Source organism: Taudactylus pleione, unplaced genomic scaffold (genome assembly GCF_031769625.1).
Source record: "Taudactylus pleione unplaced genomic scaffold, aTauple2 ptg000397bl, whole genome shotgun sequence".
Lineage (NCBI taxonomy): Eukaryota > Metazoa > Chordata > Amphibia > Anura > Myobatrachidae > Taudactylus > Taudactylus pleione.
This window is the reverse complement of record NW_028284799.1, coordinates 1,435,497-1,460,327: the sequence shown is the minus strand read 5'-3', so window position 1 is coordinate 1,460,327 and position 24,831 is coordinate 1,435,497. Positions and strand designations below refer to the sequence as shown.

Here is a 24,831-nt window from a genome sequence, read left to right as displayed (position 1 = left end):
TCGATTTGAGTCGGTTTGAGGTGAGCTAAATCAAAATCGACAATCAAATCGACCTTTGATAAATTTACTCCTTAGTGCTACATAAACTGACCACCAACCAGAGGAGAGGTATGTAGAGGGACCCGTACTCCACACCGCCTGTCAAGATCAGTGACACACAGCCAGGAGAATGACAGTCAAAGAACTCATGTGGAGGTGGAGCCGGAAGAAGGAAGCTGTCACAGCCAAACCAGACAGCAGTGGAAATGCGCGCTGAGCAGCGGGGAGGAGCCGGCTGTTAAACAGGGAAGGCTGCCTCCCCTGGCCAGTGTCTAACCCCTGGGACGCTGGAGTGTTCCGCAGAACTCCAGTCCCAAGTTCCAGGTGGCTCAGTGTGGACGCAGGACTCAGTGCCTGGCCACACTAGCTGTCATCCCCAGGGTGTCCCCCAACCCTGGAGGAAAAAGACTGCGACTCGGCAGGCACCACCGCGGTGCGTTTTGCTTACCTGCACCCCGTAGCGTCTGGCCGCAGTCTAGGGATCCTCTGGGGTCCCTGCTAGCCAAGACCCCAGAGGCCCGCCGAGAGGCACGGATCAGTACCAGCGTCTCAGCACCAGCAGGGTGATGATGCAGCAGCGCGAACATCCACTGGACTGTTCGCGCTGACTGCACTTAGAAAAACTTCACTTAGTGGTCGCCCCACTACAGCAACCTCCGGCAGGTCTCCAACCGCCGGAGGTACGGACTGCCACATGGTTCCCCGTGAGTGGGGAACCACCTTACCTGCGTCCCAGTGCTTCTGGCTGCAGTCTCAGGTTCCAGAATCTCCTCTAGCCAAGCTCAGCTGGTGCCCGCCGAATCACCAGTCCGGTTATTGGTGTTGCGGCACCGATGGGGGTAGATGGAGCAGCAGCACAGGCATCCTTTGGGATGCCTAGCGCTGCTTGCTCTGAAGTAAAAATAAACTAAATAAAACATAAAATAAAAGCTAGGGGCTGCCTGAGCAGTTCTCCTGTTATAAAGGTGCAACTGAATCCTGCCGCACCAAACGAAAAACTGAATACCTGTGGCTAGGAGCGGGGTATATGTGGAGAAGGACCCAAGGCATCCTTGGAGCTGAAAGCTTAACTGTTTGGTGCCTGGATCACTCCAACCACATTTTCCAATGGTATCCTTGTGGACCTCCTATGGACCCTGAAGAAGAAAGTCACAGATGAAAAATATACCCTCATCCTGCAAGTAATTCTTTATTAGCCATTTGTATCAATGTAAAATTGCCTTCCAAACCAGTTTGCATTCCTTTGTATTCTATTCCCACCCAAATCTAGTTGCCAGTGTATAAAACAGAACTTCAATTTGGTGGCTAGTAGATTAAGCAGACCTGTAGTATGTAGTTTGTGTATAAAACAGACCCTTATCATGTGGCTTGCACATAGAGCATACCTCCAATCTGATGGGTAGTGGATAAAGAAAATCACCTATCTGGTTGTAGTAATAGATAAAGTACGAGTAGACCTCCAATATAGTGGCTTGTAAGTAAAACAGGCCTTCAGTCAGGTGGCCAACAGTTAAAGTAGACCTAATCTGGTTGCTAGTAGATATAATAAACCTCCAACTTGGGGGTTGATGAATAAATCCTGAAGCCTTGTAGACCTGTACAATTTATTTGCTAGTGTATGTTAATCTGGTGGCTATTATAAAAAGCAATATGGTGTGTATAAATCAAACATCCATACTAGTGACTAGCACATGGCAGACCATTCATTCCCTCCTACATCCATTTCTACATTTTCCTGTCTGAGATTTTTAACAACTCGGAGTGCTTGAAAACAAAATGCAAATGACAGCTCCAAAGAGTTAATCTCTGCAGCAATAAAAAAAAATTTGCAATCTGCTCAAATTCAATCGTAGTCTGTATCAAGGATACATAGACAGCAGAGCTTGACCCAATCAGATACCACTTTCTGACTCTTCTCCCCATTGACAAGTATTTTAATTTTACCTGACAGCTTCATAGCAACAGTGCCTGTGGATATAGTAGCTCCTGCTTCTGTACAAGACAAGAGATTTTGGGGGAGAATCCCAAACGACTTCCACCGGGGTGAGAGTAGATATGGGGAGGAGCTCCATTTTACGTAGAGTTAAACGACATAACCAATCAACATGGAAGGCCAGCAATATAATTACATAAATACTGAACAGAAAATAATGAAATAACCTGAGCAATCAGGCAAAATCTGGCAATGTTGGGTACACCCAGTGTCGGACTGGGGCAATAAGGACCCACCAGGGGAATGCAGCCACAGAGGCGTACTAAAGGGCGTGGTCAGTATCTGAAAGGGGTGTGGCCAACCAACCACAGAGGAGTGAAATTACTTGTCAGCACTGTTTCTTGTCCCATCAGAATGTTAGGTTAAGTGTAATATATAAAACGGTTTGAGCCCTCAAATGTACCTCAGACTGCCACACATGGAATGAGACCTCCCCACAAAGCCCTACATGCACCTCACACTGCCCCATCCATGGCATCAGACCTCCCCACATTGAATTGCTGATATATGGCTACTTAGCAATGACAGCAATGTCATCGTTAAATACAGTAAAAAGGAGATAAGAGATTCTGATTCAGAGTCAGAAAATGTCACATGTTTTTTAACTGCATGTGCGTCTAAGTAGCTAAAAAGTCACGTGTCCCACAGTGTGTGTGTATCCAGGGCTCCTGAATCAACTGAGACTCACCCCCTAAGATATGTATTGATCATTCCTGGGCAGTGACTGGGAGGTGGCAATTCAGACACACGGAGATGCACTTTCTTATGGGCGTGTCTTATGACTGTCGCTAAAGTGGTTGCAAACTCAGATGCTTAATAATATTGGAGGCCAAAGTCCGTCGTAGATTCTGCACCTAGCATGGTGCTAGTGTAAGGTTTGATTACAAGCGGGATTACAGTGTCTAAACAAGCTCGAAATGGGTGTCTCTTGCACATTCAGATGCCTGACTTTATGGCAACTGCAAGGCAGGGCATTTGCGCTACAGCAGCAATAGAGGTACACATGGACGTGGCCAAGTCCGACTCAGAGAAAGGCCCAATTCGACTATTATATATTTAATGGTGCTAAAATGCATATAGCAAATTGAGTAGACTGTCTGTATGTTATATCCAGGTGCTATACACACAAAATCTTTTTGGGGAGCTTTGACTAGCACTGAGGAGGGGTGGGTGGTTGGTAAACAAAAAAAAACTAATTGTCCTTTAACAGTATAAAAACATGACCGACAGCACACTCTGTTGGCTCTCCCCTCCCACTCAACAACAACAAAACCAATCACTATTTACTGTATACATCAGTCTTTTACATCAAGCCCTTACATTATCATTGCGGGACACTGAGGTCACATTATCATTGCGGGATACTGAGGTCACATTATCATTGCGGGATACTGAGGTAACCTTTTATTGGTGATGCAATGACTGAGCTAATCTCTCTGCACGGGTGATGCTAAAGAGACTCAGGAGAGCAAATGCCTGACTCCTTTTTCTCTTTTTATAGCCTCAGCTGCTAACTTACCGCCAGCTATTGTTAGGGGAGACGTGGCAGAAACCTATTGGCCGCAGCGCATAGCAGCATGCTATGACGGTGTAATGGTTAGCATTACTGCCTCACAGCACTGAGGTCATGGGTTCGATTCCCACTATGGCTCTAACTGTGCGGAGTTTGTATATTCTTCCTGCGCTTGCGTGGGTTTCCTCCAGGTACTCTTGTTTCCTCCCACACTCCAAAAATATACTGGTAGGTTAATTGGCTCCCAACAAAAAAAAATAACCCTAGTGTGTATGTGTGTGAGCATGTGATAGGGAACATAGATTGCAAACTCCCACTGTGGGCGCTATATAAATAACTGGTAATAAATAAATAGTATAAAACTGCAGCACGACATGGGGAGACAGTGATTGTGTATGGTCACAGGCAGGTAGCAATTGGCTGTAGAGCACGTCCCCCAGAGCCCACTCATTTTAAAATGGTATGCCATCAATCCTAATTTAAAATTAAATGCAATATTACATATTATATACACATATACATACACAGAGAGAGAGAGATTCACAGATAGGCAGGAGTGCTCGGCACAATGATAATGTAAAAACAACAATTTGCAAAAAAAGGCTTATTTATCAAGCATAATGATAAAAAGTTTTTTTTCTCATTATACTTGTTAAATAAGCCTTTTTTTGCAATTATATACATATACACACGCACACATACTATATATACACATGCACATACATATATACACACACACATACATTTATATATACACATATTATATATTTATATATACACATCGCTGCCGCCTTCAAGGAGCTGAGAAGTTTCTGTTGGCTGCAGTGGTGTGGTGACGCTTGTGTGACGTCACACGCCGTGATGTCACACAGCAAAGAGGAGCAGAGTCACTGAGGAGGGCTTTACGGAGCCTTCTACTGCGTCACTATTTATAACAGTGTTATGCCCGCTTGCCCCATATTTAAACTCCGGCCCGGACGGACAATCTGCCTGCCGGGGGAGAGCATTTGGGGGACCGTGACATGCACTAAGCCCCGCCCTCCGGCAACAGAGGGCATGGCTACATATCACTGGGGCCCACCGGGGAATTCCCCGAATCTCCGGCGGCCCAGTCCGAGCCTGGGTTCACCAGTAACCCTATACATATTTACATGAATACTCCACCTGAAAAAGGCTGCAGTCATACCGAAGATATCCTTTTTCAGGTGGCGTAGTCATGTAAATGTGTATAGGGTTATGGTGAACCCAACATTGCCAGATTTTGCCTGATTGTTCAGGTTATTTCATTCTTTGCTATTCAGAATTTATAATTTCCCATACAATCATGTCTACTGGAATGGGCCAACAATCAGACATATAGGTTACACTTGCATTGAGATTAAACATGGATTACTATAATGTCATGAAAGCCACAAACTATAACATATTGGATTCACAAAGATTTATCCTTTAGCACTCAGGAGAACAGGACATGGTGAAACTTCTAGAATGTGCTGGGCTCACTGGGGAACAGATAACTCATTACAGAGTATTGCTTGTTTCTATGGAAGTCACACTTGTAACACAACCATGTTTAGTCACTATATGTTTATCATACAGTGGTACCCATACAGATGGAGCCCATTTATTTTAATCAAATGCTACAATTTAGTACCTCTCATACGCGCTTTGCGACTAAGTAAACTGCATATCCACTGATAAACAATAGAAAAGATGGGTGTCTCCCACAATTGGCCGAGCTCTCAACCTTTTAATCTATCTAGAATATTCACTATCTGCATTTTTGCAAAATATTAGTTATGTTTGCTGAAAATTATGGATAGCAAATGGGAAGAGCAGTCAACAATTGTAAATGTAAAACAACTAAAAATCATGACCATAAATGGTATGCAACCTACCACAGCTGGGTTCAGACACCAGAAATTCAGAGTGTAAACCAGGGTCTTCTGACGAACACTTCTACGGTTTTTAGGTCTTGCAAAGAATCCATTTGCATCTACAACATCATGTTGGTTTGTCCATGTGTAAGACTGCTGCAAGGCAACTCTGTAATCTTCTGCAAACCTAATCAGATTTGTGAATGAAACAATTATCTTTAAAATGAAAAAAGGACCATTAAAAAATGAGGTAACCACAGAAAAAGATAGTCATGGGGCTCGATTCTATTCAGCGCGATGTAAATAGCTCCAGGAGATAGCTCCCGGAGCTATTCAATTCATCGCGATGTTAGGTCGGGAAAGGCTCGTTATCGCGCCTTAAACAGGGTGTTTAGGCGCGATAACAGGCATTCCCCGACCTAACTTCCCGGCGCGAGGCTGTTTTCCAGGCGCGAAGGGCAGAAAACAGCCTCGCGCCGGGACTTTTGTAGGATTTCTTCTCTCATCCCCGGAGGGATGAGAGAAGAAATCATTTGTCGGACTTGGCAGCGCGGTGTATTGAATAGCTCCGGGAGCTCACTCCCAGAGCTATTTACATCGCGCTGAATAGAATCGTGCCCATGGTCATCAGTTAGCATTTACGTCAGAGACTAATGAAAAGTCTATAGTAGTAAACTACACACGTGAAGCTAACAAAAAAAAAGTCAGCCACTATGATTTGTCTCAATTACTATGATACGCCTAGCATAACATCTGAACATCCGTTACATTAAAATTCATACTTGTATTTTAGGTCTATGGTCCTTTAAGAAACGATCATAAGAAGGAATGCTGGGGTAGCACAAGATAGAAAAACACACATATTATAACTTAATATACACTTAATGGCTACTTTATTAGGTACATAGTACTGGGTAAGTTCTACCTACGCCCCCAGAACAGCCTGAATTCTTTGTGGCATGGAGTCAACAAGGTGGCGAAAACATCCCTTAGAGATTCTGGTCCATGGTCCATAGCATCACCCAGTTGCTGCAGATTTGTCAGCTACACAGTCGTCATGCTGGAATTCTACCATTCCACTACATTCTCAATTGCATTGAGGTTTGGCGATTGTGGAGGTCATTGGAAATTACTGTCATGTTCGTGGAACCAGCTTGAGATGATGTGTGCTTGTGACATGGAATGTTATGATGCTGGAAGTAGCATGATAACATCAGTAAACTAAAAACATGAGTAAACTGTCCATAAAGAGTTTAATGTGGTCAGGTAGGAGGTGGCGTTTAAACAATGCTCAATTGGTATTAAGGGGCCAAATTTGTGCTAAGAAAACATACCATGAACAGCCTGGACCATTGACAAAAGGTAGGATGATCAATGGATCACTGTTGTTTACACCAAATTCTGACACTACCATGTGTACTGTATGTTGCAAGAGAGTTTGAGATTCATCATATACTGCAACATTTTTACAATCTTCAACTGTGCAAATCTGGTGTTCCTGTGCCCACAGTAGCCTCAGTTTCTTGTTCTTAGCTGACAGATGTGGAACACAGTATTATCCTATTTTGCTGTAGTCCACCCACTTCAAGGTTGACATGCTATGTATTAAGGAGATGCTATCCTGCATACCACTGTTATAATGTATTGTTATTTGAGTTCCTGTCACCTTCCTTTCAGCTCAAACCAAACTGGACATTAAAATGGCAATAATGCCCACAGAACTGACACTCACTGGATGTATTTTTGTTTTGCACATCATTCTCTGTAACCTCTAGAAACTGTTGTGTATGAAAATCCTTGTGTTTCTGAGGTACACAAAGCTCTACAATCATTATATGATCAAATTCGCTTAGACCACTTTTGTCCATATTCTGGTGTTTGATCTGAACAACAACAATTAAACCTCTTTACCGTGTCTGCATGCTTTTATGCTTTGAGTTGCTGCCACATGATTGGCTGATTAGCTATTTGCATTAACAAACAGATGTACAGGTGTACCTAAAAATGGCCACTGAGTTTACATCAACTGCAATGATTGCTGGTGGGTAATTATGAGTTCCCCTCTCCGAGATACTTATTTCTATTTGACCCCAGACTGAACGATTTGTTATCCTTTGTCATGCAACACATTAAATCATTATTTAAACCAGTAAGCTATAAGTAAGGAACACCTTTTTTTCTTTTAGAAACATTAAAAGCATGCCATACAGATTGTGAGCAAAATTTTGATTATTATTCATACCCAATACATTTTTATATACACTTCAAGTCTTCCTAGTAGTGTCCCAATCACTATCTATCACGTAAGTAACAAGCAGGCATTTTCTCCTCTGGAAAGCATGATTATGTCATGTACCAATAATTGAAGTACCTTTTGAAACAAGTGACAAAGCTAAACCTTTACACTAACCTGCTGTTTTGGCGAAACAGGTAATCCAGTACAAGAAACAGCCCTTTCATGACCATTTGTGTTTGAGGGCTGACTGTTGGAACTTTCACTACAGTTTCCTGACCATTCAGCATAGTTGTCTTTTCCTCTTTCTCAACCACAGCCGCAAGATTGCCCTACATGAAGACAGCGAAGCACTTTTGGTCAAAATGAAAGTACAAGCTGCACTGAGACACCAATAGACAAATACCGATATTGCAGACATGTAAAATTAATTACAATTTCTATATTAAGTTCAATAGACACTAAAAATGTTTTAGATTTCCAACCTACAGCTAATAGATCATTTAACATTAATTTCCTAGACTGACCCACCATTAATAATGCCCTTGTGGTCTACAAAATCTAGGGAGAATATATAGATATATATATATAGCAAATCTTGGAAGCGGCACTCCTCATCCAGCAAAGAATAAAAACAATCAAGTAGAGTGGTGCCCTCCAAAAGACTACTATGTAGTCACAAATAAATACTCCAAGTGGCGGTACTCAAACAAATGAGATGGACAGCGATGGATAAACCAACGTTTCAATGCTTCTATTGTGGCATTTTCGTCAGGGTGCACCCTGAGGAAAATGCCACAATAGAAGCATTGACACGTTGGTTTATCCATCGCTGTCCGTCTCATTTGTGTGAGTGCAGCCGCTTGGAGTATGTATGTGTATATATATATATATATATATATATATTTATATATATCCAAGATAGTAAATAAGGTGCACTCACCAGGGACTTTCCATCAGTATAAAAGACTTATTTTATTCCTTACTACATAATCGCAAGTTGTCACAGGTCGACGTTTCGGCTAACAAGCATAGTATTCCTCAGGACAGACTTCCCAAACCACCAAGATAAGCCCATGCTGCCCAGTGTGCTGAGCCTTCCTCTTATACCCCCAAGCTTGATTAGTGGCCACACCTCCAAACAATGGAATAACGGGACAAGCGAGTCAAATCAACAATTTTACTATACATACAGCATAGCCTGTATACTTATCTGTCCTGCAGGGACATCCCCAAGCAGGCTGGACCAAAATTCCATCCATATACTGTACAACACACTCTGCATCAGCGTTAAAAAACCACCTCGCGGCTATGATAGCGGCACTTTCAGTTTGCGTTACACTGCAACCGGAAGTCCTCGCAAAATACGTTCCACGCACCGGAAGTGAGGTGTTTCACCTCCACACGGCTCCCAAAGGTAAGGGCAATGTTCCCTGGGATGGAAAACACATATTATAAACAGTTTCAGGCAGCTCTGTAAATGTATATTCAAGGTATAGAACATATATAGATATTAGAAACTATAAACATTAGCAATAGCATTATCAGGGTTTGGAGAGAGGCTCATCAACATTGGGCAGAAACAGAAAGTATGAAAATATAGAGAAAGTATATAAACATAATATACATACAAAAACACACCCAGATTCCCCCTGAGTCAAAACTATAATATATGACAAATGATAATAATAAAAAATAGAAAATATAAAAAAATAGACAAAAAAAATAAACAACAAGTATAATCATCAAAAAAAAACAACCATCTATTGATTAATCAAGTTGATAATCAACAAAACATACCATATCAAAAAATCTGAAAAATCACATAAATATGCAACTATTGGTAGACCTAAATTGTGGCACGACTTATCACTAGGTTAGAACTCAATTCAAAACGATGTTTAAATTATTGTGTTCATTCAGTCCTTTTGGTGATATTGTGTCGAGTCTATGTATCCACCTGGCCTCTTTCCTAGACTGACCCACCATTAATAATGCCCTTGTGGTCTACAAAATATAGAGAGAATATATAGATATATATAGCAAATCTTGGAAGCGGCACTCCTCATCCAGCAAAGAATAAAAACAATCAAGTAGAGTGGTGCCCTCCAAAAGACTACGATGTAGCCACTCAAACAATGAGAAGGACAGCGATACCATTCTCTCACGGAAGGTTCTAGTGGTTTTACCCACATACATCAAACCACACGGGCATTGTAGAAAATATATGATATGATCCAATTGGCAGGTCAATCGGTATTGTATGGGGATCTGCCGTCCACTGTGAGGATGTGGAGACGATTTCCCCACTAAAAGTGCTCTGCAAGTTGTGCACCCCAAACAACGAAAGCACCCTTTATTTGTAGTTAGCCAATTAGCCCTGTTGGCAGTTGTTGAAACCATATTGGTTCTGTACAGTAGATCCTTAAGATTAGGACCACGATGGATACTCAATACGGTTGTAGTCGTTCCCCATGTTGGAATCAGTGCCCACAAGTGGCCAGTGTTTCCAAATCGAGCGTTGTACTGCTCGTAGGCTGGTGTCGCATTTGACACCCAGGATAATCCTATCGTTCTTTTCCGTTCCTCCAATCATCACATCTAAAGATTTTTCTTGCCCTGGTGAGGCAATTGTCATCAACATGGTCTCTGTACCCTCTCGTCAGGAATCTTTGTCTGGTTTCCTCTAATTGGTGTTCAGCCAGATCGCATTCCGAGTTGTTCCTTAAAACACGTAGGAACTGGGAAGTTGGTAATTTGTTTTTAAGGGCATCAGGGTGGTGGCTCGTTGGTGTCAAGAGTGTGTTTGTGTCTGTTGGTTTGCGAAACAGGGTGTGTACCAACCGATTATTTTAGTTACAGACCAGAACATCCAGGAAATTCATCCGATCCTGATCGACAGATGCCGTGAAGCGTATCGGGATACTTAAGCCATTGAGAGTCTCAACCATCATGAGAAAAGAGCCCTTATCGCCACGCCAGATGACAAATATGTCATCAATAAAGCGTTTAAAATAGACAATCTTGTCTCTAAAGTGAGGTAGAATATATTAGTTTTCATAGCGATCCATATAGATGTTTGCATAAGAGGGGGTCAAATTGGACTCCATAGCGGTCCCCGACAGTTGTGTAAAAAATTTGTCAGCATAAAGAAAATGGTTATTCTCAAGCACCATCTGAAGTAAAGAAATCAAGAATTCCACAGGAGGACCAGAGTACTGTCCCCGAGCCACGGTTGTTCGTACTGCTTCAATTCCCAGTGCAAAGACTACACACATCTAATGTCGCCAGTCATCATCGGAAATCATGGTGAGCATCTTAATACCTCTTAGGAAATCTCCTGTGTCCTTGATGTAACGGTCAATAAGTTTAACACAGTCCTGTAAATAAAAGTCAACCAGCTGAGCTAACGGTTGCAGGAGATGATCGGCTGCCCGGGGGGGTTCACCAAGGTTTTATGGACCTTAGGGAGGGTGAATAAGATAGGGCAAACATTTTGGTCTACCGTCAAGAATTTGTGCAAAATTTCATCAATCCACCCACTCAGCAAAGCAAAACCAAGCAAATTGTCAACCTTTTTTATATTCAACATTGGAATATAGGTCACCTTGGTATAGGTCTGTTGATCACTAAGTTGTCTACGTATCTCACGATCATAGGCAACAGTGTCCTGGAGAACCACCGCTCCCCCCTTGTCTGCCATACGAATGACTATTGACTTATTTGCACGAAGAATGGTAAGTGCTTTCCTTTCCTCGGGTCTAAGGTTATCAAATCTAGCTGTCCTGACCTCATGGTTACAATTAACATCTTCATTAACCATCCGTAGGAAGGTTTTTAGGCTGGGGTTAGTCGATGGTGGGTCAAATTTCCCAGGTTTGTTCCACTGATCCCTATTTATCCTTAAAGAATTCGCGAAGTCTCAGCTTCCTTCCCATTTTATAATGGTCCACTGACCAATCAAATGAATCAAACTTGCACGTGGGAATAAAGCTCAGACCACGCGACAGCAGGGAATACTATGAATCAGTCACTGAGTGCCTAGATAGATTGAATATTAGTTCCTCGCCTTTACCCGTCTGCCTCTTGGACGACCTTGTCCTGCCGTCCCCTCCTCGGGTGCGGTCTCCCTGGTTTTCTATAGGGGTGCCCTCTCGAGCTCTTGTACTCACCCCTAAAAAAGCCCCGGTAGGTGGGCGTGTATCCGTATTCTCAGATTCTGAGGAAGACTGGGAGGAAAAAGGGTGTTGTCTGTTGTCTCCTAAACCGCATCCCTCCTATATTGTGCCTCAAATTCCCATTAACGGACAACCAACAATATACCAAATGATTTTTATAATCCTGATCAACTACCTCCAGTTTTTTCCTCTTAAATGTGACAATTTCTGATCTGTCTGTACCTATCAATTTGATTTTGAAGCTTCTCCAGCCAAGGTTAATTCTTATCCGCTGATAAGAAGTATCATCCCCAAAATATATGATGATTGACCGGGTGCCACCCGTGGTTTGATCCTCTTGAGGAAAGAGGCAAGGTGGATACATAGACTCGACACAATATTACCAAAAGGACCGAATGAACACAATCATTTAAACATCTTTTTGAAGCTGCCGCTTGGAGTATTTATTTGTGGCTACATCGTAGTCTTTTGGAGGGCACCACTCTACTTGATTGTTTTTATTCTTTGCTGGATGAGGAGTGCCGCTTCCAAGATTTGCTATATATATCTATATATTCTCCCTAGATTTTGTAGACCACAAGGGCATTATTAATGGTGTGTCAGTCTAGGAAAGAGGCCAGGTGGATACATAGACTCGACACAATATCACCAAAAGGACTGAATGAACACAATAATTTAAACATCGTTTAGAATTGAGTTCTAACCTAGTGATAAGTCGTGCCACAATTTAGGTCTACCGACAGTTGCATATTTATGTGATTTTTCAGATTTTTTGATATGGTATGTTTTGTTGATTATCAACTTGATTAATCAATAGATGTAATTATTTTTTGATTATTATACTTGTTATTCATTTTTTTGTCTATTTTTTTATTTTTTATTATTATAATTTTTCATATATTATAGTTTTGACTCAGGGGGAATCTGGGTGTGTTTTTGTATGTATATTATGTTTATATACTTTCTCTATATTTTCATACTTTCTGTTACTTCCCAAGGTTGATGAGCCTCTCTCCAAACCCTGATAATGCTATTGCTAATATTTATAGTTTCTAATATCTATATATGTTCTGAATATTTACAGAGCTGCCTGAAACTGTTTATAATATGTGTTTTCCATCCCAGGGAACGTTGCCCTTACCTTTAGGAGCCGTGTGGAGGTGAAACACCTCACTTCCGGTGCGTGGAACACATTTTGCGAGGACTTCCGGTTGCAAGTGGAACGCAAACTGAAAGTGCCGCTATCATAGCCACAAGGTGGTTTTTTTTAACGCTGATACAGCGTGTTTTGTACAGTATATGGATGGAATTTTGGTCCAGCCTGCTTGGGGATGTCCCTGCAGGACAGATAAGTATACAGGCTATGCTGTATGTATGGTAAAATTGTTGATTTGACTCGCTTGTCCCATTATTCCATTGTTTGGAGGTGTGGCCACTAATTAAGCTTGGGGGTATAAGAGGAAGGCTCAGTACACTGTGCAGCATGGGCTTAACTTGGTGGTTTGGGAAGTCTGTCCTGAGGAAGGCTACGTTTGTTAGCCGAAACGTCGACCTGTGACAACTTGCGATTATGCAGTAAGGAATAAAATAAGTCATTTATACTGATGAAAAGACCCTGGTGAGTGCACCTTATTTACTAGCTTGGACATGTGTTGATGCTGCCCAGGAGGGAGCATTGGGGAAGCACCCCAGGCGGATGTCAAAATCTTCTTTGTGTGTGCCAACCTATATTCTGGACTATATTTTATTTATATATATATATATATATATATATATATATATATATTTATACATATATACATATACACATACACACATATATATATATATATATATTTATTTTTTTTTACAAATCTATACATTAGGTTCATAAGAGAGGGTTTGTTTTAGATAGTTTTTTTTAATAAGTTCTAATTAATTTGTGTTGCATCTAACTCTACATACTTTTAGGGGGGATACAATTAGATGCTATAAAGCGATATCTTGTTGTGCATTAAGTTATTGCACACGCTGCGCAATAATTTTGCCTATCATGCTCATGCGCCCTCCTGTTTTTAGTGTCGTATTGCACAATAATTATTGCTGGTTTTGGTGAAAATGCCTGTACCCCAAAAAAAGGGAAAGTGTTATAGGATAACAGTATAGAAGTGTATTAGTGGCACTAATAAAAGTTTTTGGGGTTATTAATTTGTATCAAATGGCTGTTATATGCATTGTTCTAAAACAGCAAAATTAATTTTCTACTTAAACTGGGGCTGCATAAACATATATATTTATGTATATGTATATATTTGTGTCATTTAAAGGCAATTTTAAAAAACCTTAAAAATATTCCTGACACCCGTCTGCAATCTTAAAAATACCTGTCCTACTCATATAGCACCCCCATATACCTTTCCCACATTAATTAACCCATTTTCCGGCCCTTTGCACTTTATCACCTCAAAAATTATGTAATTATTGACCAAATTAACCTAATTAAAAATTAATTCTGCCTAATTAGTCAATAAGGAACGTGTCCCAGTGGTTCTGAACCAAGTCCCGACATTTTTATTACCGTAAAATAGGGATTTTCCCCAACATATCACCTGTTCAGGGGGTGGTGATAAGGGATGTATTTACCATCCCTGCAGTCGGGATGCTGGTGCTCAGAATACTGGCACCAGAATCCTGACAGTGAGTATTAGGGATAGGTTTAGGGGATAGGGTTAGACGCAACATGGTGAGAGTTAGGCTGTGGGGGGGGAGGGTTAGGGTTAAGCTGCTGGGAAAGGTGGATTAGGGGTTAGCATTAGGGCACTTACCTAAGTGGATCGGTGTTCTGACCGCCAGCATCCCGACCGCCGGGATCTCATACCCAACCTGGTGATAACTTATTCACCATAAATGCTACACAGAATTTGCACCCGAGAAAACCGCGGCTAATAGGATCGCGCGTTAAGTATTTAGTGGCACCATAAGCTGTTTTTCACGAAAAAACTGCTTACCACGGTTAATTGAATTCTCCTTTAGTGCGATATAAAATTATTTTTTTATTAAAATCTTGCTGCGGTTGTTTTAATAAAGAGTTTAATGCACTTTCGAAAGTCAGTGTTGGGCCTGCTTGATTTCACCATCATCAGACCTCTTGCCAGCTTGAGTTACCAGCATAAGACTCTCTAACTGCCACAATCATTTTAAATTCACAAAGTAATTATCTGATAGACCTACCTGAAGAAGAGGGAAGGTTGCATTGGTTATGCCCATGTCATGAAAAATGGAAATAATCTCTTTACCATTCCATACTTTGCATGATGATTCATATGCTCTTTCTACCAACTGGCCAGTACATTCCTTTATCCAACTTGCAAATAAAAAAAACTACAGTAAGTTATTTTATCATACATGGGGTGTGCAAAACATTGGACTCACAACTGGAAAGATAAAACAAGTTTTAACAGCGAAATCTGAAGTGTCAACAAGTATTTATTAATATTCCACTACTTTTTTTTTATTGGGAGTGGGGGTTGTTTTTATCTATGACTAGTGGGTCACACAAAAGGACACACAGTTTACAATTAATTAACATGCTCTATTAACAATACAAAGATGCATTATCACCAAATATAATAAGGGCTTAAAGTGGTCCTGGAGAGGAGGTGGAACTCATCTCCCCAGTCGCCTATCCCCCCCCCACCCTTCCCCGGCGCTAGGCAGAGCTACTTGGGAGGCAACTGTGAAAACCATTCTTTACACACACTGTTGTGTATAGGAAACTTTAAAGTGAATGTCCGGGGGCCCCCTATGCCCCTACAATCTTTGGGGGCTTCGACAGTGTGAAATACATTTTAGATGAGTCTACAATGCTAGGTCACTTAAAAAAGAAAAAAAAGTTCTATATCATCAGTGTAACTCTTAATTATCTTTCTGTCGTGGAGGAGAGGCAGCCGCGGGCGGAGGATGAACATGGAGGAGGAGGTGGCCGCGTCCATACAGAGTGGCTCTCTGTCTGTGGGACTTCTTAACAGGGACACGGTGGAGGAGGAACTAGTTCAACCCCATTCCTGCCCACATTAACCCTTGGGCTAGACCAATTTGTTTTTATCTGCAGGTAAGATTACATTGTACAAATAAATAAATATGTGATTGTGAACTCAATCACAGAGATATGATGCAGCAAAGTATCATATAAATTTACATATCTTCCTGTGTACCACTCTGTGGCAGGGTGAAGGCATACTAATGTGTGTTTATGGTTGTAAACAGTAGCACTATAATGCACAAAAATAAATATATCTTTTTTTAAGGTTTTTTGGTTCCTGTGCCCCAGAATATCACCTGTACCAAGTTTACCATAAAAGCAAGGTTGGAAGGTTTCATCTCTTTGCTGGCTGCAACTTATGGGACCTCATTAAACCACTCTAGTAGGGCTAGTCATAATACAAGGAAAGGATTGGAGTACTTAAATTGTTAACTAAAGACATATTTAAATAATAAATAAAACTTACTTAGTCAGACTATAACACACGCCTCGTAAAGGTTCATGGTCACTTGCTCTGATCCTGTGGTTCACCATATGGTCCATCTCATCTCGGGCAAACATGAGTTGGGCATCTGTAACACTATAACTAGCTGATTCACGAGCACAGTCCTCTATGTTATGGGCTTCATCTAGGATTACAACCTGGTCTTTTAAGCAAATTTCCATCTAAAAGTATAGAGAATTAGAAACAAATTAGCAGAAATAAGAACAAGAGCAATATTGCAATCCAAATAGTTGTAACTAACATTTAAATACAAATGATGAACAAGTATTTATAATTTGAAGTTTTCAACTCGGTATTAACAGCCTTCATGAATTACCAAACATCGGGCACCGAGGGGGGCGAATTGTAGACCATTACGACAAAAACTCACCTCCTTCATTACTAATTGGATCAAGTCCAATGACTTCAATACAAATTGTCATTGATGAATGAACGTACAAACATATAAACACGTAATAACCAGTACAGACCATAAACTGATAAAAATTATTTAAATTTTTTTTTTAAAGACCATATCACAGGATAAATTAATGGCAGTATTGCAACATGGTTTGTCCAAAGTACACAATTAAGATGTAGCTAGACCTAGTGTATCTATTTGCAGCACAGGGAGGGATTTTCAGAACTTTTCAACACTTTATTAAGATACTCTTATTGAATTAAAAGGTTCTGCAGAGGAGTGGCATACAGTACATACAGACTTTTTATTATTCCTTTGCGGGAGCAGGTGGGAGATATGCTGTCGCAGGCTGGTTTTCGGAGGGGGGTGGATAATTAGGGCCCGCCCCTTGCCATGGAACAGTCCGACTTGCGGGTCCGCAAGGAGGGACGGGGCTAATCGACATCGCGCCATTTAGCCCCGCCCCCTTCTTCCGGACCCGCAAATTCCCCATTAAATCTCCCCATCCTGCCCGCTTCACTAGGAAGTGGGCAGGTTTGCGGGAGATCTGCCTACACTTCAAAAATCTGGAGCTTCTCGCTACTCCTAGGAGTGTAGGCAAGTATGAGGAGAGGACTTTAGCAAATGGGAAACTAAGAGAAATAGTAATATGTAGAAAAAAAAGATAAGCATGTGTGTAAGCTTCTGACAGGACCTGACAGAAACTTACACACAGAATAATAATATGGAGACTAGCACTCTGAGCAGTCACATGGCACAATAGAGCTAGGCAAAAGCAACCACAACAGAGCTACAAAAAACCCAGAATCCTTAACTAGCTGAATACAAAAACACTGTATTGTTAGTATAATATCTCTAGTAAGGCATCATAATAAAATATATGAATTATTGTGGATACCAAATATGTTTCAATTGAACATCTGTCATGACCAGGTCCACTTTAAACAGTGGGATGTACACATAATTGCACCATAAAATTGTTTGTATTGTTAGCTGTGCCCACTCTGGTTAGAGGCAAATTGTGCAAATGAGAAATTGCAACTTGAGAGTTGTTTGTTCAAACAGTAAATATAAAATTAATGTGCTCTACCTATATAAAGGGAGACGCATCTAAAAATTCTATCCTGTTCCTACACCAATTCACATGCAATAGCATAACAATTAGTAATAAAAAAAACAGCAAATGTTTTTGCTTTAATTAACATTTTATATGCCTATAAACAAACTAAATAATTGTGATCTGGCAATATAAATTTCCCGTACCCTAGAAATTATCAAATGGTGACAGTAGTAGTTCATAGAACACTGGTAAAAATAATGTTTGGAAAATAAAATGTGTGATCGAAAGATTTTTTTTTCCTTTTTTAAACCTGTTAAATCAAATATAATAAAGTATGCTTATTTGGCTGCCTGAAGGTATAATTATACTAATGTGTACTTACACTTTCCCTAATTTGGGAGTCCAAAAGGTAGTTGTAAGGACAGAACACAATGTCAGCTTCCTTCATGAGTTCGCGAGCAGCATAGTAAGCACAAGCACGTAGTCTTTTGCCAAGGCCTACCAGCTCTTCAATATCCCATGCCTGATACACTCCTAGTTTGTATTGTAATATGTTCTGCTCACTCATTTTCTGAGCACCATAGTAGTAACGACAAGAGGATCCCTAGAAGAAAAAAATATATATATATAATATAAAAATAAGCAAGCAAAGAAAAAAGCAAAAAACATCTTACTAGTAAACATACATTTCTCCACAAAACTGTAGTATAATTTTGGTGTCTAGTAAGAGCCAGATTAAGGATCCTGTGTATTAATAATCGCGACACGGCAGCGATTATTAAGGATTCGTATCGCAAGGGATATTTCAATTTTGAAAATATCACTGCTATGAACAAAGGGGAATTTGCAGGGACAGCGGTTGCCTGCCAGTTATATCCCTGACATTATGTAGAAGTCTTTCCAAGAAGTGAGAGACTTTTCCTTTGGAACCTGACACTGAGCGTACGCATAGGCTTAAAGCAGTTTACACCATCTGACTATGGTGGAAATTACCAAGGCCAAACTTTGAAAAGCTTTGTTTTTAGGAGTTTGGTACATAGGAGTTTGATCGTAGTCCCCATTGAAAATAATGGGGACTGCGGTCTGCAGCGCTACTTAGCACTTTGTCGGAGATTTCTGTGAAATGTCCAGGATTGTTCCATTAGAACATAGCTACAATACATACACTTATGCAGAAACTGCAGTCTCTACATAATTTTATAGAAAAAAAAAAAAGCTTGATACTCTACAGTGTTTTAGACAACATGTTGGCAGGGTTTATAGCACAGTCAACTCCAATCCCCAAGTACCATCAATGGGTCATGTTTTCAGGATTTCTCTCTGTGGAAACATGTGAGATAAAAACTGACCAAACAAAATAGACTAACCTGAGCCTGATTAAAGAAATCTTGTCTCTTTCACCAGGAAAACTATTAATCACAAATAACTTGAAAAAGAAAGTGGTTCCTTTAAATCATCCACCTATAAAATAATTCAGCTTTCAATTAATTTTGGCTCCAAGGCACTGGGTTGCTATAAGCAGCTTATATTCTACAACAGAGAATCTGTTAGCAGATGCCCCATCAAGTGACTGCTTTTGCAAAGGACATTCAGCTAAGGTTTAAAAATCTTTCACAAGCCGTGCCAGAAATACGATTACAGACCAAAACGTCTTTGTGCTGAAATGTCCTGGGGGCTCTAAAACGTTCCTATAAACATTTTAGGATTCCCAAACCAGTGAAGGAAATGCAAGGATGATTTAGCAGTCTAGTGGGATTGGACCCATGTTTTCTTACAAGATATATACTACATTTACATGGCTTATAAAAAAATAAATAAAAGTGGCTCTTGATATGTTGTTTTAAACCAAGTAGTATATTTAACTATTTACAAGTGTGCAAAACTATAAAGGGGATGACTTACACCACTTTAAGACTAACCAACCAAAGAACACAAGAAACAGAAAATTAATTATTAAAGGATTAGGAATTACATTGTATGAACATCTTTGATTTTCTGAAGCCATTAATGGTAACGATGGGCAACATAATATTTTTGGAACGACCCATTTTATTTGCTGTTAGGGTGAAACACAGCTCTAACAGCATACCAAACCTTGAATAGTTGGTTCACATGTGTAAAGAGACCAACTGAGGTAAAAGTTATTTCACTTCTTAATACAAATTATCATAAAATATATGCACTAACATTTTTCTAGATTAGGAGTGTGATAAATGTAGTACTCCTGTCATTATCATTCTTATTCCATATGTAATGACTTGCCATGCTGAGAATGATAGGAGAAATTAATGATAACTTCATCAGTCATATAAAGATAATCACACAAATGTTTGGGTCAAAAGGTTTACATTAAGTTGAGTTATGGGTATAAAACATAAATGATAGATGGAAATAATAAAAATAAACAGAAGCAAGGTGTAAAAGAAGTGATAACTAACTGCAAGAAAAGACACAGTGTAGAGGCTGTTATGTTGCTCTGCATCATGGAGGCAAGGGGACCGTGTTGGTTCCAAGAACAACATGATAGGAATGTACTTTATAATCCAATTGGGGTTTGTTGCGTCTTAGAATAATGGAAAAACCAGAAGGTCTATTCTTTTACAGCTATAGCTGAACATGCCGAAAAAGCTGCCAGAAGTTCTGTGTTTTCCACTAAGGTGCCAATGTCCAAGTGTGCGTATTGTAACCCAGTAAAATGGTTCCTGAAACATCTGATGAGTTTGACACTTGAAAAACAGCTATTATTCAGCACCTAAAGCACATGTTTTTTGTAATGGCTTTAGCTCATCTAAATTCCCAATTACTAACGGGACTAGACAAGGGTGTCCTTTATCACCACTTATTTTTGTTTTATCTATAGAACCTTTAGCAGAGAGTATGCTTCAATTACAAATTGCAACATGACCTCTGATAAATAACATACTACAGAAGATTTTATTATTTGCCAATGATGTTTTGTTATTTCTTACTAATCCAAAAGTTTAGCTCCCAGCAACTTTTGAGGTCCTAGATCAATATGCAAACGTTTCCTACTATGAAATGAATGAAAATAAAACTGAAGCTCTTCCTATAAATTTTGACCCACTAGATTTGGTAAGCTTTAAAGAGAAAATTGGATTTCATTAGAAAATTCAGGCATTAAAATATCTAGTGATTATTTAGTAGCAAAAGAAGAGAATATCCTAGAATATAATTATGGGCCTTTATTAAAGCAATTTAATAAATCTATAAAAGATTGGATGAACTTTGAAGTAACATGGGTTGGCAGAATAGAAGCAGTCAAAATGTTCTTTCTCCCCAAGATCTTATATTTATTCCGGTCCATACCAAGGCTCCTTCCAAAACATTGGCTATGCAGATTTAATGCTATATTGAATATATATTTGGAGAAATAAAAAATCAAGACTGGAAAAAAAATATTTGACCCTACCTTAATCACATGGAGGACTTCAATTCCCTAATTTAGAATTGTATCAAATTTCAACATTAATTAATCAGATAAGCAATTGGTGTATAAAAGACACCCTTAAACCTTGGGCTGAGATAGAAGATGGGATGATTGGTAGGTTTTTCATAAAATACTTCATTTGGACCCCACCTAAATATAGACTATTGTCAACAAATTAAAAGCAACAAAAGCAATTCTTGGAGCATGGGATAAACTAATGACTTATCATGATCAAATTGGAGTACCTTTTGCTTATTTGTCAGTGCAGACGTTGACAAACTACATGCCAGATATAAATCTAGATTTGTGGATATCTAATGGAATTTCTATAATGAATTTTGATAATATAATGATGTCGTTCATCAAAATACAAACAAAGTTTGCAATACCTATGGCTGAATTTTATAAATATCTGCAGATTAGGTACTGGATACATTCTTTTTCATCTTATACAGGAACTTCTCTTCCTGATTATATGCTAAATAAATTTTCTACCCTATCTGAAAAGGAGGAATTTTGTTCTGGTGCTCAATATCATTGAAGATTAAACCAATAGATAAGACAATGGCCCAAATTAAAAGGGAAAGGGGTTTAAAAATAACACTAGATGAAATGGAATGGTCCCAACTGTTTAAATCAATACATAAAATGTCAAGATGTCTATCGCACTTAGAAAGATATATAAAGGTGTTTTATCGTATCTATTTAACCCCAGATAGGATACATAAAATCTGGCCATCTCAGATTGACGTTTGTTGGAGATGCCTAATAGAAACTGCCGATATCGTACAATTCTATGAAACTGTGTTAAAATCAGTTCTTTATGGTTAGAAATACAGAGGTTAATATGTCAAGTCTTTGAATCAGATGTAAACATAACTCTTCAGCTGGCTCTTCTACATATATATATATATATATATATATATATACACATTTAAAAAATTCATGTATTTTAAGGCTACTAAAACAGCAATAGCCCAACATTTGTAAGCAAGAAAGCCCTCCCTCAATTTAATAAATAATAAATATGGTAAACTATAACTACTGGATGGAAACAATGGATAATGGTAATGATCATGTAAACGTATCCAAAAGGAAATGGCGTAATTGGCAGATCTATGTAGAACAGAGGATGTATATCGAACATACAAAGATGAAACTGTAACTGGGCACCACTAGAAAGGCTGCAAGATATACTTATAAACAATCCTTGAAAAAGACACCAACGTGTCGAAACACGTCGGAGGAGTGATAGGGGGGAAAGCCTTCTATTTCCAGTTACCAGTAGGATCAGAAACATTGACAGCATAAGAAACACCCGGGTGCCATCCATCTACGTATCCTGTACACGCAGATCCATTTCCATATTCTGGTACGGAGGTTATCTCTGTTTTTATCTATTTTTTATTCATGTTATTAAATATTTTACTTACTTGAGATACTACAGTATGAGAAGTTTCTTCTTTCATATACCGGAGATTATATTGGGGCAGAATCTATCCAGGAAATTAAAAGATACCTTTATATGCCTGTATTAGATCATTCCATGTAAGCTGACTGTAAGCATTCGTGTGAGCATCCCGTTACTATACTGATTGTCACTGAGTTGCTTCTTACACATCAAACTCTCGGCTCCTTGGTTCTAACTAGGAGGACACGCGCGGTGTATCCATACAACTGAAATATCTTGGGAGTTTGGATTTGTTGGTTCCCTAGATCACATATGGTGTCTACCAGTTAATTCACATTAATACTGATTTATTTATATATATATATATATATATATATATATATAATGTTTTGTTCCATTTGCATACTTCCTATTGAGGATAACCTGCAACGTGGAGTGGAATATCATCTAGTTGCAAGGATTTTCACATACAAACTTTTATTTCTGGAACAAGTTCGGCGCAAGAACTTTATACTTTATATATGTTTTTTATGTTGGGAGATGGATATCACCTGAGGAGTTGTGTTAATGTATTTACCAATGTATAAATGTATTAAGTTAATGGAAAACACTAAGAAATCTGTAACTATATATAAATGTATATATCCTATATTGTTAAATATGATATTATGAGATTTTGGAATTTTCCACTTTTTTTGTTCTCTTTTTCTTCTTTTGTCTCTTTCTTTGTAACTTTAGAAAATAAAATTAAAAATAAATCCTGAAAAACAGCTATTATTATGTTAAAAAAGAAACCTCAGCTACACTGGACATTGGAAAACTGGTCACATACACAGATCTCTATCTGAAACCGTGGGTATACTTACAAAGTGGTGTTTTTTGCAAGCCAACGCTTTTCAGTGGGTGCAAGGTCAAATTTGAAAGTGTCACTATAATAAATGTGAAAGCACAGCATGTTTTGCACTTCATATTAGTGCCGCCTCAAATTTCAAACCCTTCCCTTCAATATCTGAAAGCAGAAGTTAGGAGATACAGAAATTATCTAGCTTGGTCATTGTGTAAGAGTACCCTTACAACCCGAGAGCGTATCCTTTGCCATCTCTAGCCTTATCAGAACCAAAACTAGGATTTTTGTCCCACAGTAATGCCCCTTATAACACATTATGCCACACATTGACCATTATAACACATTATGCCACAGTAATGTCCCTTACAACACTTTATGCAACACACTAATGCCCCTTACAACTCATTATGCAACACAGTAATGCCCCTTACAACTCATTATGCAACACAGTAATGCCCCTTACAACACATTCTGCCACAGTAATGCCCCTTACAACACATTCTGCCACAGTAATGCCCCTTATACATTAAGCCACAGTAATGCCCCTTATTCATTAAGCCACAGTAATGCCCCTTATTCAATAAGCCACAGTAATGCCCCTTATTCAATAAGCCACAGTTATGCCCCTTATACATTATGCCACAGTAAGGCCCCTTACACATTATGCCACAGTAAGGCTCCTTACACATTATGCCACAGTAAGGCCTCTTTTACATTAAGCCATCTCCCTTCTCTAGCCTGCCAGGGCCGTGCGGTGGGTGAGCTCGGGGTGGCGCGGGACGGGGCTGCCACACGCTGGTGAACTGTCAGTACTGCCATCATTGTAATGTGGCGCTGCTCACAAACCAATTGGAGCTCACAGACCAGCAGCTTCTGCTGATTGGCTGCCGGTCCACGAGCACTGATTGGCTTGCGACCGGTACCACATTAGACTGACGGTGCCTCTGTGCCTCTCAAGGCTGGGATGTGGCTCCAAACCCACAAGAGCAGCAACCTAGCCTCCCGGCAGCCTCTCCCCGGTACCCCCTCAAGTCTGGCACCCGGGTCACGTGTCCCCTTAGCCCCCCCCTAATTGCAGCCCTGGCCCTATAGCACAGTTAAACCTGCTTGGTGCCACATAAATCAAAAAATTAGGCATTGGTAATATGTCTTCTGATCCACCGAATGCAGCATGGCCCCCACTATGATGCCGTCGCTCCCTGCATCGGCAAGTGTGTCCCATCGTTAACGAGGTCGGTAGACATCATCTAGTGTGCACCGGCCTTATGAGGGGAAAAACTGCCAATGCGGACACGCAATGAAAGAA

At 39.8% G+C, this 24,831-nt stretch overlaps 1 protein-coding gene across 1 annotated transcript in view; it reads right to left on the bottom strand.

Moving 5' to 3' along the window:
* Positions 1–24,831, bottom strand: part of BRIP1 (BRCA1 interacting DNA helicase 1) — a 421,240-nt gene that overhangs the window by 232,872 nt on the left and 163,537 nt on the right. Inside the window, exons 8-12 of the mRNA XM_088446318.1 lie at positions 18,202–18,423; positions 16,321–16,520; positions 15,044–15,176; positions 7,833–7,987; positions 5,444–5,609 (exon numbers count right to left, since the gene is read on the bottom strand). Of these exons, the coding sequence (XP_088302444.1) occupies positions 5,444–5,609; positions 7,833–7,987; positions 15,044–15,176; positions 16,321–16,520; positions 18,202–18,423 (876 nt within the window). The remainder of the gene's footprint in view (positions 1–5,443; positions 5,610–7,832; positions 7,988–15,043; positions 15,177–16,320; positions 16,521–18,201; positions 18,424–24,831) is intronic.